The following is a 16,631-nucleotide window of genomic DNA, read 5'->3' as shown; positions in this document are numbered from 1 at the left end:
TTATGAACCCTTACTGTGCTTATAACATCAGCTCCCATTTCTACTCTGCCATTTCCAAATTCTTTTCCTTTTCCTCTCAATGGATTACCTCATCTACTTCACAGGGAAAATAGTAGCCATCACACATGAACTCCTGCAACTTAACTGTTTAAAAACCTATAAACTCTGCTAAATCTATACTCACACTTCTTCTTTTACAATGAAAGAGATTGCCATCTTAACTAACGCTAATATTTTTACCTGTGCTCTGGATCCATTCCCTCCCACATTCTTAAAGAAGCTTGTTTCTCAAATTTCTTAATAGCTAACTTTTATATACTGCTTAATATGTGTCAGGCAAATTTTAAGTACTCCACATTAACAACTCTATAAAGTTAAGTGACTTGCCCAGGATAACCTAGCTAGTAAATTAGAGACAGGAATTAAACCCAGGCAGCCTGGCTTCAGAATCCATGCTTTTAAACTACTATTTATGCCACCTCTCTTCTCTCCAGTCTCTTGCCCGTCAGCATTTACACATATTCAGGCCTCCGCCAAAAACAATTACCACCACCGCCTCCCTAGTGTAGGGAATCCCATATTCCCCACCTACTGTCCTGTTCTCTCCAGCCCTTCACAAACCTGAATAATCTGTACTGCTGTCTCCACTTCACTCACAGCCCACTTCAGCCTCACCTCCACCCTCACCACTGCATTGAAAAGGACCTAGGTTACCTCCTTGTGGGTAAGTCCGATACAGGGAGACCCTGGGTTATGAATGTCCAGCTTACAGACTTCACTTTGCCCTTTAATATTATGTAAATTTTTCCTCACTTTGAAACAATGCAACAAATTCTTCATCACAACCATCTTCACTTGCTGCACATGCAGCTTTTAAATCAATGAAAAGCCTTCGAGCCTTTTCTTAAACACTAAAGACTATTTAAGAACCATATGCCCATATGCACCTGTTCACTTACCTACAAATTCTTAAAGACACAGGAACGGATCTCATTCATAACCTAGGGACTGCCTGTATATACTTTTCAGGCTTTGTCTTACATTAATTCTTGGCAGCCTCTGCTATTATTAAAAGCATTGTCTTCCTGAAATACTCGCATTTCTACTACCTTAAACTCTTCTTTTTCTCATCCTTCTCTGGACATTTCTTAGGTCATTGTCACACTCCTGCTGTTTTCAGGTGCTCCCCATGACCTACAGATGAGACCATCTCTTTAGCTTAGCTTTCAGGACCTTCTACAATATAAGCACCACATTCCTGCCCTCCAGAGTTGTTTCCTGAGCCCCAACCTAGCCAAACAGGTCCCCCACTCATGCTTATACTCACAGCTGTGACCCTTGACTGTCTTCTCCCTCTGTCCAAAATTTCCTTTATTTAAGGCCCACCTCCTTCAGGAAGCTATTCAGAACTCAGAAACCCAGAGACCTCTGCTGTTGTCTGGGCCTATCATTCAGCCAGTATCCATATGCTGCCCTACCATAGCCTATCTTCTATTTTGTGACTGTGCCCTGCTAATGCTTCTTGAGGAAATGGCCCAGTACAGTGGCACCAGTTTTCTGGTTACCTGAGAAAAAAGCGAGACAGTGGATGAGTAATTCAATAGATAAACTGATCCAGCGCTGAAGAGAGTAAGGAAGTAGTCAATAGAAATACTCGGAATTGTCTCTGAACGTTACCCATGCACAGCTTTGTTCCTGCTGATGCCCCCACACGACTCTAACCTAATCTCTCTCTCCTGCTATAGGTCTGGGCTCTAACATCTTCCGCCTGCTGGACAGCCTGAGGGCCCTGTCAGGCCAGGCTGGATGCCGTCTCCGTGCCCTGCATCTCAGTGACTTGTTCTCGCCACTGCCTATCCTGGAGCTGACACGTGCCATTGTGCGAGCCCTGCCCCTGCTGAGGGTCCTCTCTATTCGTGTCGACCACCCCAGCCAGCGGGACAACCCAGCTGTGCCAGGGAACACAGGGCCCCCTAGCCATATAATCGGGGATGAAGAAATACCAGGTGAAGCATTGTGCATGCATGTCTCTTTCTACACAAATGTGCATTTGTGTGAGGAAGAGGAACCTCCAATCCAGACCTGCCACCATTCATTCCTGGAGTATCTAGATTATGCTCCCCGTTTACAGCCTGCCATTTTTTTTTTTAAGATAACCTTGTGCTGGACAGGGCCCAGATCATCATAAACCACTAGGGAGTGACCACAGCAACTCATTCTCCAGAAAAGGGGTCTGAATTGGCTGGATTAGGTACCCCCTGCTCCATGCACCCTTAGTTCCTGTATGTTTCCAATCTGACCACTTGGGATATTTTATTTGGTCGTGTCTTTGTGGACTAAAAGCTCCATAAGGGCAAGGGGCAAATCTTATATTTAGTGCTCTACTCCCAGAGCCTAGCACAGTGCCTAACATAGGCACTCAAGGACAGGTACTTAGATAAATGATTTATTAGTGAATCCCTTAAGGAGTGAGGTAGAGATAGCCAGCTGGAATCTTCTCTCTATCATACTCAGAAAACTGCCTGGAGCAGTTGGAGATGGGGTTTCCACGAGGAGCCCAGCCAGCCCCACTGCTCTGCTCTGTACTGAAGGCTTCAGGTTCTCTGCAGCAGCTGTCCCTGGATAGCGCCACCTTTGCTTCTCCCCAGGATTTTGGGCTTGTGCTACAGACACTCAAAGGTAGGACTCAGCCAGAATGGTGAAAGCAGGGTAGGTGGGAACCTTGCATTGTTCTCTGGCAAAGCTAAGGCCTATGGCCTCTGCCTCCCATTCAGAGTACAACCTAGCCCTGAAGAGGCTGAGCTTCCACGACATGAATCTGGCTGACTGTCAGAGTGAGGTGCTCTTTTTGCTACAGAACCTGACTCTTCAGGGTGAGTTCCCCATCCAAGACCTGGAACATTCCTGGGTTCTCATTGTGGCTGTGCTCCCATCTCACTGAGCAAACCACTGCTTCTTGTTCTTGTGTTTTCAAGTATAGAATGGATATAGAACCTACATGACCTTCCTTCTGAAAGGCCCAAAATTCACCTTCTCTGTTGAACATAGGAAATTACTGTTAGTGTTTCACCCAGAAGTTTTTCTTACCTTTCAGGGGCTGACAAAAATGGTGGTCGTGAGGAGGAATAAAAGTGCTGTGCCAGGCTCCCCTTCTAGACTTCCATAGAGGGTGGTCAGTGGTCAAAGGATAGGGGGAAAAAGGAAGTGAATGGAGAATTGGTCATGCAGAGGACTTACCTACAGTGAACATCTAGGCTCAATTTCAAGTTTGAATTCTGATTTAGTTCCAGCCCTCCTTGGGGTCTTGGACAAATTCCTTTCACTTTCTGAGTCCCCATAACATGTTCACACCCCCTATTAGGGCCAACTGGAAGGGGAGGGGCAGTACCAGTCCTAATGCAGCCATCAGAATATACTGTTAATTTCTCTTGACAGAGATTACCTTCTCCTTCTGCCGTCTGTTTGAGAAGCGCCCAGCCCAATTTCTGCCTGAGATGGTTGCTGCTATGAAGGGCAACTCCACACTGAAGGGCCTTCGGCTGCCAGGGAACCGCCTGGGTGGGGACTGGGCCCTAGGGAGGGGGAGGGGGAGAGGCCTTTGACTCAGAAACTCACTGGGTGGGGCATGGACCTCTCCACGCAGAGCACGGGGGTAGGAACATAAATATTTGTGTATTGGGGATTTGGGAATTGGCAGGGCCATTTCTCTGCAGTCAGAGTTGGGCTGGGATACCTTGATCCATGTTTTTGGGTGGAGGTAACAGATACTTCTCTCCTACCCAGGGAATGCTGGCCTGCTGGCCCTAGCGGATGTTTTCTCAGAGGATTCATCTTCCTCTCTTTGTCAGCTAGACATCAGGTACACAGGGAGGGGCCCAGGGATGGGGCTGCAGGGGCACAGACCAGGGATTAGTTGCTTCCTGGGTATCTAATCCATCTCGCCCCCACCAGCTCCAACTGCATCAAGCCAGATGGGCTTCTGGAGTTCGCCAAGCGGCTGGAGCGCTGGGGCCGTGGAGCCTTTGGTCACCTGCGCCTCTTCCAGAACTGGCTGGACCAGGATGCAGTCACAGCCAGGGAAGCCATCCGGCGGCTCCGGGCCACCTGCCATGTGGTTAGCGATTCATGGGACTCATCCCAGGCCTTCGCGGATTATGTCAGCACCATGTGATGGGGCCCGTACCTTGCAGGCCCATGCTCAGTACCATCAGCTTGCATGGGCTTGAGGCATGGGCTGCCCAGAACCCCCAACCACCAACTCTTTCTCCTTCTGTCACTATTTCCTCTTCTTCCCTTCTTCCCCTGTACTGAGGTCCTGGAGGCCTTGACGCAGCCCAGCAAAGGCATTCCAAAGTTGAGTTCAGACCCTCTGGGCCCCGCTCAGTACCCTGGGCCAAGAGGTTACAGTGGTCATCACATTTGCTGAGAACAGCCCTCCTCTCCCTGCCCCAGGGTTCCTGCCTTCCCTCTTCAAGCAGGTACACAGGCTTTAGAGAAGTATAGGAGTGCCCACTACCAGACCTCTTCCCTGCTGGGCTCATTATGCTGCTCCCAGGCCTCAGTCCCTTTCATACCTTTATTCCTTTCTTTTTTTTAACCAAAAAAGTTTTCTTATAAAATAAATTTTGGGCAAACATCATGCAGCCCTTCTTGATGATTCTTCTCCCAGAGAACAAAATGAAGTAGAACCCTGTGGGGCAGGGAGCCCCTTTCCCTGTATCTTCCCTCTACAGCTCTACCCAGAACAGTTGGTTATCAGGGGAGCCCCCGCTGCTCCTCATGGGAGCGCTGGTGGAAGACGAAGGTGATGGCAGCGGAGGCAGCATCCCAAGCAGCCTGGAGTACCTCATCTTGGAGCCCCCGCTTATCAGTGCTGTGGTTCCACTGAGCCAGGTCTGAGGTGCAGTCAGAACCGTCAGGTGGTGGCCACACCTGACGGTTATTGACACAGCGGCGGCAGTGCAACCTAGAGGCAGAGGAAAGAGCTGTGGTCACTGCAGATCCATCTCCATGCTCTGCAGGGAGCTCAGAGATAAAGGCCAGCAAAGGTACTCTCCACCTACCTGTCATGTGTGTCACTGAGGCTAGCCTCATCCAAGGTAAACAACTCCTTCAGCTCGCCCAGAGAGAAGTGGCGTTCCACATCCTGCTCCTCGTCTACCACACAGCTACTCAGTGCTTTCTTGTGGCTCTGACGCTGGAAGATCTTCTCCTCAATGGTTCCTGCCTTGGGGGAGGGGGCAGAGGGAAAGGGAAGAACTAAGTTACCCCCATGAAGAGGATGCAGGGAAACCCAGGGATTGAAACTACAGCCACCCTAGAGAAGGGGGGGAATGAATGAAAAATAAGAGTCCTGTAGCAGTACCTCTGCTCAGCTAACCCCCACTTTCCTAGTCTCTCTCCTGGGAACATGGCTTTGCATGTCTGGCCTCCTGGGCTATTTTCTATATTGATGGATGTTGTCAGGCCCTAGCTAAATTCCCCTTCGGGGGGAGCTGGGGTTCATCTCCAGCAGTTTTACCAGACCTCCACAATAAGCCCAAGTCTCTCCCATTCATTCAACAAATATCAGTTGGGTACTTATTCTATACCAGGCCCTGTGCTAATACTAGGATACGAAGAAGAATCAAATATGATCCCTATCTTTGAGCTCATAAGACTAGTGGGAGAGAGAGACATACAAGCAAATTGGTACAATGATAGAAATCTATACAGGATACCCGCGGGCCCACAGGAGGGATGGTAGAGTGGAGTAATGTTGAAAAGTTTGAAAGTAAAGATTATCTTTCAGCTGAATTTTGAAAAATGAATAGGCAGTTTGCAAGGGAAGGCACTCCTAGCATAGGAACAAAGGAACAAGTCTGGCCTTTTGGAGGACTACAAGGAGTTCAGCTGGACTAAAAGATAGTGGGAGTATAACAGCTGGAACTGGGAAGGTCAGCAAGGGCCATACTACGGAGAACTCTGAATGCCAGGCTGAAGAGCTTGGCTTGTCGTTGAAGGGACAAGTGAAAAGCAAAACCAGAATTTTGGGAAAGCTCATTCTGGAAACAGTACGTGAAGAATGGGTTAGAGAGGATAAGACCAAAGGTAAAGAATTAGGAAGCTGTGACAATATCCATGTGAAAGATGACTTTGGCCTTAGCAGGGAATGCAGAGATGGAGAGGAAGGTTGAAGAGATTTCAGTAAGGCAAAAATCAAAGGTAAATGGTAGGAATCTGGTTGTTAGGAGGCAGAGAAGAGTCTAGTAAAATGATTCGCGTGTTTGAGCTGAATAGATAATGGAGCCATTAAACGACAGAATTCAGAAGAAGGAGTTTAGTCATGACACATCTAAAGTCCTCATAAGACATCCAAGTGGAAATTTATATTAGGTGGTGGAAACATGGGTCTAGAGGTCAGGTAAGAGATCTGGGCTAAAAATTTAGTTAGAGACTCATCAACATAATGAGTATATGTAATCACAGAAGTAGGAGAACTGAAATGGAGTTTCCAAAGACGAGAATTTTAAGAAGGGAGTAGTAGAGTCAACAGTTTCAGATACACAAAGAGGAAACCAAAACTAAGAGTCTCCTATTCTGGCAATTAAGAAGTCAGCTGTGCACTCGAGAGATGTTTCAGTGGCAGAAGGAGGTAGAAGCCACGGACAAGGTCTGATGAGTAGAAAATGGGGACGTAAAGAGGTTAATCTTCAGGCTTTGGAAGAACTTAGCAGTGAATGGAAAGTAACCCAAGGTGGTTGCTAGAGTAGAACAGAATTAAAAAATGTTTTGTTTTTAAAGTGGGAGCTATTTAAACTCAGTTATAGACTTCAGGGGAATAAAAGAGAAGGATAATGTAACAAACTAAGAAAGGAAACGATGGAATGGGATCCAGAGCAGAGCTGAAAGGACGAGCCTTGAATAGAGAAGAAAGGAATCCTGAGACGGGAAGGGAAAAGCAGGTGTCGATATCTATGGAAGAGAGGTGAGTGTACTCATGCCTGACAGCCTACATTTTCTCTGTGAAGTAAAAGACAAGATGTTCTGCAGCAAGAATGAGGGGCAGAGTTAGCTGGGTAGTAAACTTGAAGGAAGTAGTGAAGGCTTAAAGAGGTTGTTGAAGGAAATGAAATAAGGCCCAGCTCAAATTGGAGAACATGAATTTGTGGTGGTGCCAGTCTGTAAATGCAAAATTATGTAAAAGCTAACAACTGCAGGAATGATCCAAATGGAGTAGGTATTAGGGAAAGAGTGGCTGAAAGAATGCACAGTGAGGATCAGGCTGGATAGAAACGGAAGTCAAGCCAGATGAGAGGTGATGGATTGGGAGATAGGATAGGGGCAGTTTCTAGGGACATTAGGTTGAAGATGTAGCGGGTATAAAGACATGAGAGCTAGAAGGACAGGAGGTGAGAGTAGAATGACAGCTATTAAAGTTTTAAGTTTCAGAGTGTGGCCTTGAGAGTAATTAGTTGAGGAAGCCATTAGAGATGAGGTCAAGGAAACACGAAGGCTAGAGTGCTGAATAACTGTATGGTCCTTGAAGTCAGTGAGGATGGTAGAAGGATTTGGGGAAGGAAAAATAGCTAAGCTGGTACCCAGAGTTATTGATGAATTAGGAAAATAGATGACTGCAACAAGGTAGAAAAAAGGATCCTCAAGTGAGACAACATGAGCTTCAAAGGACGAACTTGGGGATGAATGGCCTGAAAGTGTAACTGAGAACCTGGAGAGTGCAAATACCACTTCTTAGCCCCATGGGACATGGGATGGAGAAGACTATAAGGCAAGTGGCACAGGAGAAGTCAGGTATGAGGGAAAGCAGGTGCCCTGTGAAAGGATGAGCCCGTAGGGTTGTTTACCACTGAACGCATACCTAGAAGGCATAGTAAAAGTTTGGAGGAGTAGGGTGGGGGAAGAATCAAGGGCTCCAGGCTAAGCCCATGGTCTGGCTACTGCTAGAGGCAGAAGGGCCACAGAGAGGCACTGAAAAACCACCCAAGATGGTCCTGAAGGTTTTGTTCCATGACCCACCCCTACTCTCACCACTATCACCATCCTTACAGACAGTAGGCGGTAGATGTAACAAGTCTTCTTTTGACCATCGCGCCAGACCCGGGCCATAGCTTGTTCATCATTGGCCGGGTTCCAGTCAGGATCAAACATGACCAACCGGTTAGCCCCAATAAGGTTGAGGCCACAGCCCCCAGCTTTGCTGCTCAGCATGAAGACAAAGTCAGGGCTCTGGGAAGAGAGGAAAAAGAATTTCTTGCAGCCTAACTGGGAGCCTGCTCAGTCCAGCCACCGCTTCTTCCTCATTCCTCTGGTACTCCTATGCTCAGGCTAATCGTGAGAACCATATTTTGTCTGCTTACTGGCCAGTTTCACACCTGACAAAGTTAGTTCCCAGCCCAGCCATCACCAACCAGCCCAACTCAGCCACACCTACCAAAAAAATCAAGGAGACCCTGAAGCAGAGCCCCCTTATAGCTTCTGTATCAATCCTTAATTCTGCTGCTACAGCACTGGTGGTGTGGGGAGAGGGACTGTGCATTTACCGACAGACTGTTGAAGCGCTCCACAACCTTGGCTCGCTTCTTGATAGACATTGTGCCATCCAGGCGGACATATAAGTACCTAAAGAAGAATCCAAAGATCAAGACCCAAGAAGGAAGCAGAACCCCTTGGAGCCAGTGCTATTGAAGGGACTGAACCATGTCTGAGGCTGTTCATGTACAGCCCGAGGTCCTAAACTCCCAAAGGAAGGAACAGGGAGCTAGAGTCCGTGACTCTGCCCTGTGGAAGTATCTAAAGGATCAGGGGCTGTTCTGCTTGGAGATGGAGCTAAAGTCATCAAGCAATAAGGGTACAGGCATCTTCTTGGAAGTCCTTCCTGCACCCACATCTTGGTCCATATCTACCAATGAGAACACCTAATCTTAGGGGGGCAGTAGAGGAGACACCCCTTTGACAGCCTGCTTAGGCTCTCCCTACCTTCGGGCCCGGCAGAGTTTCTCAAAGAGGTCCAATGTCTGGGTGTAATTGGACACCAGCACTACTTTGTCATTGCTTCGGCTCCGGGTCACGGCCAGAATGTAATCAAGGACCAGCATCTTACCTGGGGAGAGCAGCAACCATTAGCCCCTAGTGGGCCTTCCCAGTGGCCCAGGATTCTTACTCTTGATATCCTGCCTTGAGACAGAAGAGCTCTAGCACAAAGAGACAACCCCCACCCCATTCCCACCCTCTTCTCAGAAGAGCCCAAAGACTGATGAGAAAGGGCTCACCTGACAGCTGGGGCTCTAGAGCCTTGGAGCTATAACCAGGAGGGAATATGTCCAAGGCACCCTCAAAGCCATCCTCCTCTTCCACACATTTGTCATATATCAGAGCTGGATCTGGGAAAAAAAAAAAAGTTTCTACTTCAGTGCTCACTAGAACCCTCTCTAGAAGTCTAACCTAGAGAGCTTTCCTTAGCACTAGACTTGCTTGGTTTCCACAATCTCAAATCCCAGCAGTGTGCAGTTAGTACCATCTCGGACCATGATGGACAATCTTGCTCACTAGTATGTTCATCCACCAAGAAGGGGAGCTATACCAGAGACAGCAAGGTTTGTTATTTTTCCTCCTGCCCAATATTTTATATGCCTATATATGCACCTGTGCGCGCACACGCACGCACGCACGCACGCGCACACACACACACACACACACACACCCCCAAACATCAAGATGGACGGAGAATAAGCTACAAAGCAAAGGGTCTGGTTTACAGAGTACACAATGCAGGACTCATGCCTTGGGGAGGGTTGGAATTATATGTCACTCTTCTGAAGACTGAACAAGTTTTAGCAAAAGCAACTAGGCCATCTAGAGGAGACTTCCCTCCTTTGCTCAGTCTCACAGATGTCCTCGGAGTACGAGTACAACTTACGATTGCATAACTTCTTTAGTGAGGTGATGGAAGAAAGGGAAGAAACACTCATCTTGGCCTCACACAACTCTTCTGCTGGCTTGGCCTGTCTCAGAAACCTCTTGTACAACTCCATCTGAAGGGGCGTCAGCCTGAAAAAAGGCAGCTGGGTAGGAAAATAGGAAAGGCTGGACCACACTTCTAGTCTCTGAGGACACCTTGAGAGCCCAGCCATGCCTCAGGGGCTTAGCCTTTACTCACCCACTCCACACCCCTCAATTGAGTTCAGTACCTACAACAAACCACCTGCTCAATCTTCACAGGCAAATATTTAGAAAGGATATCAGATGTCCTCCGGATCAGGCACCTGGGCAAAAAAAGATAAAAAGTCCAGGGGCTTATAAAACTGCCATGCTAACTGCTACAATAACAGCTACCATCCAAAGGACCAAGACTGACCCTTTTGTAGTATCAAATGTCAACCCTGTAGCAAAGACCCATCAGCCCCATGGCAAAGATATCTATATCAGAGTGTCAGTCATAGGAATAGAGACCCCTCTGAACAGTCTAGCTTAGACTGACAACTCTTTCTCCTCTAAAAGGTTGGCTGGTCTTTGAGACCCAGGTTTCCCATTGAACACAGTGCTCTGACCAGCAAGCAAGCTGCAAACCACTAAGTCCTTAGGGAAGTTTCTGCTTTCATTAGCCCAAATGCCTGCCACAGGGCCTAAGGCTCAGTGAAATTAAGCCCATATCTCCTGGAAGACCAGGAAAGACATGGATCAGGCATACTAACTCTCCTTCCTACCATCTAAAATTGGGAGAGAGAGGTGGCCAGACAGCTTGGAAGAGCAGGAGCAAGTGTGCATACCTACAACAGAAGTCCTGGATGTACCTCCTCCTGGGCTATGTGGCCCCCATGAAAAAAAAACCCTCTTAGCCTAGGAGCGACACCCATCCTTCAGATCTACTCCCGTCTGTCACAGAAAGGCTATGAGCCCTGAGAAGGGAAGTCTGGTCTGAGATAGATAGACAGGAAGCTTCTGAAGCTCCAAGGGATATTTTGCTCAGAAACTCCACCAGCATCAGAGAAGAGCTTTCTCAGTAGGTTGGGAAGCAGCCCAAAATCGGAGAACAGGGCCCAGGCCAGGAGGTGAGTAGGGAGCTGGCCATAGTCAGGGGTTAAGAGATCGTACTTCCTTCCTAAAATCCCAACCCAGAGGCTGAGGCCCCAAAGGACTGGCCTCACATGGCTTGGGAGGCAATTCTGATGACCTCAGTTGTGGGTATCAGAGGAGGGGTGCTGTTCTGTCCACCACTCACCCTACCATTACCTATTTACAATGCTGATGAGCTCCCGCAGTCGCTCCTCTCCTAGATGCCTGTCTGCCTCACTGGCAGCTGCATCTCGACCCTTCAAAATTGGCAACTCAAAATGCTTCTTGAATTCATGGGCAGTCCCTGAGCACAGGAGAGAAAGGGAAAAATGAAAGCATTAAAGAATGGGGGGAAGGATGATTTTCCCACTGCCAGCAATGGCAGACTAGCTTGTTACAACCTTCCTGCCGAGAACAACAAAGCTGAACAAAATATAAGCAATTTCTGTTTGAAGGTTCAGAGAACTACCAAAAACACTGGAGACTTGAAGGGCCAAAAGTGAGATGATAGATTAAACCCTGACTAAATTATTAATTATATTAAATATAAGTAGACTTGGGTTTTTGGTTTTGTTTTTTAAATAGTCCAATTAAGAAACAAAGATTGTCAGACTGAATTCTTTTTTAAAAACCCATATGCTATTTATAAGAGACACATGTCAAACATAAACATACAGAAAGGTTAAAGATAAAATATAAAAATATATACCACTGAAGTACTAACAAAAGATGGTATAGCTAAATGAATATCAAACAAAGTAGACTTTAAGGCAAGAAACATTACTAGAGATAAAGAGGGACATTTCATAAAGACAAAAGGGTCAATCCACTAATAAGATATAACAATTCTAAATTTGTCCTAACAGCAACAAAAAACCCTCACTCAGACTCACAGTGACCCTATAGGACAGAGTACAACTGCCCCATAGGGCTTCTAAGGCTATAATCTAGAGAAGCAGACTGCCACACTTTTCTCCCACAGAGAGGCTGGTGGATTTGAACCACAGATTTTCCAGTTAGCAGCTGAGCACTTAACCACTGCACCAGTAGATAAAGCAAAAACCAGAAGTAAAAAATAGACATCCACAATCATAGTGGGAGATTTCTGCACACATGTCAACCTTTGTGGAATGCAGCTAAAGCCATGCTTAGAAGTCTTTCCAAGTATCCATCTCAAAATGTTAAATAGAGTCAACAGAGCCAAAAGCTGGTACTCTGAAAACACTAATAAAATTCATAAACCCCTATGAAGACTTGGGGGTGGGGGGAAAAGAAGACACAGATAACCAATATCAGGAATGAAAAAAATAAAGTCAAACTACAAATTCTAAGACAATGAAAAGATAACTCTGATAAATTTTAAAATGAATTGGGCAAATTATTAGAAAAACAAAAAATTTGCCAAAACAGAAACAAGAATAACCAATCTGAATAATCCTCTATCGAATAAAGAAATTGAATCCATAATTAAAAACTTTTCCACAAAGAAAACTCCAGGCTCAGACTGCTTCACTGGTGAATTCATAAAAATATTTAAGAAATAACACCAATATTACACAAACCCTTCTAATGAAAAGATAAAGTGGGAACGCTTCCCAACCTTTTTTTGAGGCTAGCATAACCGTGATACCAAAACCTGACAAGTACATTACAAGGAAGGAAAATTTCAGGCCAATCTCTCTCATAAACATAGTTGTAAAAATCCTAAACAAAATATTAGCAAACCAAACTCAGTAGTATCTAAAAATGATAATGTTATCACACCAGGCTGGATTTACTTGAGGAATGCAAGATTAACTCAATGTTTGAAAATCAATTAATATAACCCCACATTAATACAATAAGGGAAGAAATCATATGCTCATGATATGCTTCCAAAAAAAATTTTAATAAAATTCAACACCCATTCATGATTTAAAAAAAAAAAAAAGTTTTTAAAACTCCTAGGAAACTAATAATGAAATAGATGGAAACATCCTTAATCTGTTAAATATCTATTAAAAAATAAAGCAAACATTTTATTTAGTAGTTAAATACGGAAGGTTTTCCTCTTTGCTGCAGATTGGGAATGAGATGTCCACTGTCACTACTTCTATTCAGCACTGTAATATAAGTTCTAACCAGCGTATAAAGCAAGAAAAAGAACTGAAAAGTATAAGAATTAGAATGGAAGATCTAAACTGTCATTATTTGCAGATGACATGATTATATACGTAGAAAAATCCAAAACAATCTATAGAAACTATTCAAACCAACACCGAATTTAGCACAGTTGCCAGATACAAAGATTATCAGCCCAGGTCCAGTCAATACACAAAAATGAATTGAATTTCTATCTACCAACAACAATCAATCATAAATAATAAAAATTTAGAAAGATACCATATAATTACATCAAAAAACTGGAAATAAATCTAACCAAAGATATACTTCTTTACAGAAAACCATACAATATTATCAAATGAAGCTAAAATATAGAGGGCCAGGAACAACCAGGACAATATAAAAGGATAAGAATAAAGCTGGAAGACTCACACTAATAAATATTATCTTAGTCATCTAGTGCTACTGTAACAGAAATACCACAAGTAGATGGCTTTAACAAAGAAATTTATTTCCTCACAGTAAAGTAGGCTAAAAGTCCAAATTCAGGGCGTCAGCTCCAGGGGGAGGCTTTCTCTCTCTGTCTGCATTCTCAACAATCTTCCCCCCAGACTATCTGCAGAGACCTCGGGTCCAAAGGATGGGCTCTGCTCCCAGCACTGCTTTCTTGGTGGTATGAGGTCCGCAACTCTCAGCTTGCTTCCCTTTCATCTCTTGTAAGATAAAACGTGGTACAGGCCACACCCCAGGGAAACTCACTTTACATTGGATCAGGAACGTGACCTCTGTAAGGGTGTTACAATCTCACCCTAATCCTCTTTAACATAAAATTACAATCACAAAATGCAGGACAACCACACAATACTGGAAATCATGGCCCAGCCAAACTGATACTTTGGTTGGGGGGGGTGCATAATTCAATCCATGGCAAATATCAAGACTTATTAAGCTACGGTAATGAAGGCAGAAAAGGACAGGTGGACTAATAGACCAATGGGACAGAATAGAATCTAGAAATAGAGCTACACATGGATGTTTGATTTACGAAAAAAGTGGCACTACAAAGTAGTAGGGAAAGGACAGTCATTAAAATAAATGGCACTCGTAACTGGATATCCATATGGAAGAAAATGAATCTTGATTCCTACCACACTCCTGATGTAGAGACACTGGAATTCTCATATACTGCTGGTACAGCCACTTTAGAAAACTGTTCAACAGTATGCACTAGAGCTGAACACATACATGACATATGACCCAGCAATTCCACTCTTGGGCATATACTCAACAGAGTGCACACTATCATGTACAGACATGTAAGAAAATGTTTATACCAGCATCATTTGAAAGAATAAAAACCTAGAAACAACTGTCTATTAATGATAGAATAAATTCTGGTATATTCATAAAATGAAATGGTGTTCAGCAATAAAAACAAACTAATGCTACACACAATAACATGGATGAATTTCATAAACATAGCATTGAACAAAAGAAACCAGATGCAAAGGAATATATGCTGTATAATTCCATTTATATAAAGTTCAAAAACAGGCAAAACCAATCTACAGCGTCAAGAGAGGGTTTCGTTCTGGGGAGAAAGGAGAGAATAGTGATTAGGAGGGGGACTTCTGAGATGGCGGCCGTAACTGATCTGGTGGTAGTTACATGAATGTGTTCACCTTGTGATAATTCTGCCACTCAGCAAGTTCTCTGCCTCAAGTGATTGTCCTTGCAAGTTAGGGTGCCATTAGCAAACCCTTCCACAAATATCTATGTGCAAGAACTGCCCAAGACAGTCTTCACTGAAGCCAAAACTCTTGTAAGATAGCTAGGATATGAGGACCAAAAATGTTGGAGTCATAGTTTCAATACCTGTTCATAGTTGACACTAGGCCTTGCATAACATCTGACATCTCCACAGTGGAAAAATGGCCAAAGTGGGCCTTGCTGTGTTGCTCAACAGAGCCAAGGTTCCCAATGGCATTGCTACTCCACAGCAAGAAAAGCCTTCCGGTAAGAATGCCTAGTGATCCACACGTAACTAGTCTTCTCTCCTCAGCTGGAGTTATACTCCCAAGGCTAAGGTAGGCTCCTCTCCAATATGGCAGACAAGGCTGGATTCTTACCCAGGATGCCTGAATTAACAAAATGTACCAAGCTGAAATACTCAAGCAGATCATTCTGGATGGGGGTTCCGGATATAAGCACTCGCCGGCTGGTGTTCAAGCTGTCCAATGCCTGGTAAGTCTGATTCTCAGAGTTCTTGAGCCTGTGTCCCTGCAAGGGAATCAGTTCTCACTTAGGCCTGGGCACAGTGTGGTATCCCCAGATGGCAGCAAGATCTTGAGTAGACAGGAAAAGGGGAGTCAAACATTACAGGTCCCAAAGCTTCAGGAAAACAGGCAGGGAGCGGCAAGACAGAGTTGCTTGGAGAGAAATGTCAGACTCAAGGGAGAGACCTCAAGTTTCCAGGCTAGTACTAAACCCATAAAGCAAGGATTTCATGTCTTCCCTCCCATACCTTACCTCTAGAGCCTTAGCAGCCTCCCTATCCTCTTCAGAGATCCTGAGGCCATGTTACAGACCCTTGCCTGCAGGGTGTCCTTCTTCCCCATTGGCTCAACCAACCCAGAGCCTTCTGAACAGGATGCTTTCTGTATTAGCCTCCAGGCCTTGTCTAGGCTGTCAGTGCAAAAGGGACTTAGCCAAAGCTTCTCTTTCTACCAGAACCCACACAGCATGTATATCTAAAGAGCCTCCTTATGTCTCCCTTGCATTTCTTCCCCAATCTCAATTCTCCCTGCCTGACCCCCACACACAACTTTATTTCTCTCTCTCTAGCCTTTTCCAAGAAAATTTAAGAGGACCTTACTACCTTCCCTCTTTCCCCATGGCTGTATGGCAAGATCAAGCATGTGCCTTCTCTATACCCAGCCCCCACTCAGCCCACACTGGGCTAGGTGCCCAAAACTCAAAGCACCAGTCAAAGAATGAACAAACTAATCAGCCTTGTTCCCTCTGGTCAGCCTTTCATAATGCAATTAAACAGAGACCCTCTCCTGATTCTTCTTTCTATAGGACCAAGTCCAAGCTCCTTAGCCTGGCATTCAAAACCCCACTAACTTCTCTTAACACTCTCCACCACTTGTCATACTCTGATGCTCCAGGAAGCCTTAACTCCTCACCACTCCTAACACAGGATTTCCTTATGTCTCTTTGCCTTTGCTACTCATCTGCCTAAAATGCCCTTCCAGAGACAAATTCCTCAAATGTCATCTCCTATGCAAAGCCTTCCTCAGTGACCTCAGGCTGTTGGTCTCTTACTTCTATGCTCCTATGGCAGTCTGAACATAAAAATAGCTGCTACTATTTATTGAACCCTTTTAATGTGCCAGGTACTGCATTAAGTACTTTAACTATATTCTTTTCTATAATCCAAATGACAATTAAATGAGTGGAAATTATAATACCCA

The 16,631-nt window shown here is 45.1% G+C and overlaps 2 protein-coding genes across 2 annotated transcripts in view; one reads left to right on the top strand and one right to left on the bottom strand.

Moving 5' to 3' along the window:
* The window catches only part of LRRC41 (leucine rich repeat containing 41), a 20,429-nt gene extending 15,786 nt beyond the window's left edge, over positions 1 to 4,643 (top strand). The window contains exons 5-10 of the mRNA XM_003415578.4: positions 1,746 to 2,006; positions 2,515 to 2,679; positions 2,775 to 2,873; positions 3,436 to 3,558; positions 3,784 to 3,859; positions 3,952 to 4,643. Coding sequence (XP_003415626.2) covers positions 1,746 to 2,006; positions 2,515 to 2,679; positions 2,775 to 2,873; positions 3,436 to 3,558; positions 3,784 to 3,859; positions 3,952 to 4,171 — 944 coding nt within the window. The 3' untranslated portion in view covers positions 4,172 to 4,643. The remainder of the gene's footprint in view (positions 1 to 1,745; positions 2,007 to 2,514; positions 2,680 to 2,774; positions 2,874 to 3,435; positions 3,559 to 3,783; positions 3,860 to 3,951) is intronic.
* Positions 4,630 to 16,631, bottom strand: part of RAD54L (RAD54 like) — a 24,318-nt gene continuing 12,316 nt past the window's right edge. Inside the window, exons 9-18 of the mRNA XM_010595327.3 lie at positions 15,285 to 15,435; positions 11,230 to 11,356; positions 10,188 to 10,262; positions 9,917 to 10,047; positions 9,270 to 9,380; positions 8,977 to 9,100; positions 8,541 to 8,619; positions 8,047 to 8,226; positions 5,064 to 5,227; positions 4,630 to 4,966 (exon numbers count right to left, since the gene is read on the bottom strand). Coding sequence (XP_010593629.1) covers positions 4,756 to 4,966; positions 5,064 to 5,227; positions 8,047 to 8,226; positions 8,541 to 8,619; positions 8,977 to 9,100; positions 9,270 to 9,380; positions 9,917 to 10,047; positions 10,188 to 10,262; positions 11,230 to 11,356; positions 15,285 to 15,435 — 1,353 coding nt within the window. The 3' untranslated portion in view covers positions 4,630 to 4,755. The remainder of the gene's footprint in view (positions 4,967 to 5,063; positions 5,228 to 8,046; positions 8,227 to 8,540; positions 8,620 to 8,976; positions 9,101 to 9,269; positions 9,381 to 9,916; positions 10,048 to 10,187; positions 10,263 to 11,229; positions 11,357 to 15,284; positions 15,436 to 16,631) is intronic.

This window comes from Loxodonta africana, chromosome 3 (genome assembly GCF_030014295.1).
Source record: "Loxodonta africana isolate mLoxAfr1 chromosome 3, mLoxAfr1.hap2, whole genome shotgun sequence".
In the NCBI taxonomy this organism is placed as follows: domain Eukaryota; kingdom Metazoa; phylum Chordata; class Mammalia; order Proboscidea; family Elephantidae; genus Loxodonta; species Loxodonta africana.
Note: the sequence above shows the minus strand (reverse complement) of the source record. Positions and strands in the feature narration are given on the sequence as shown.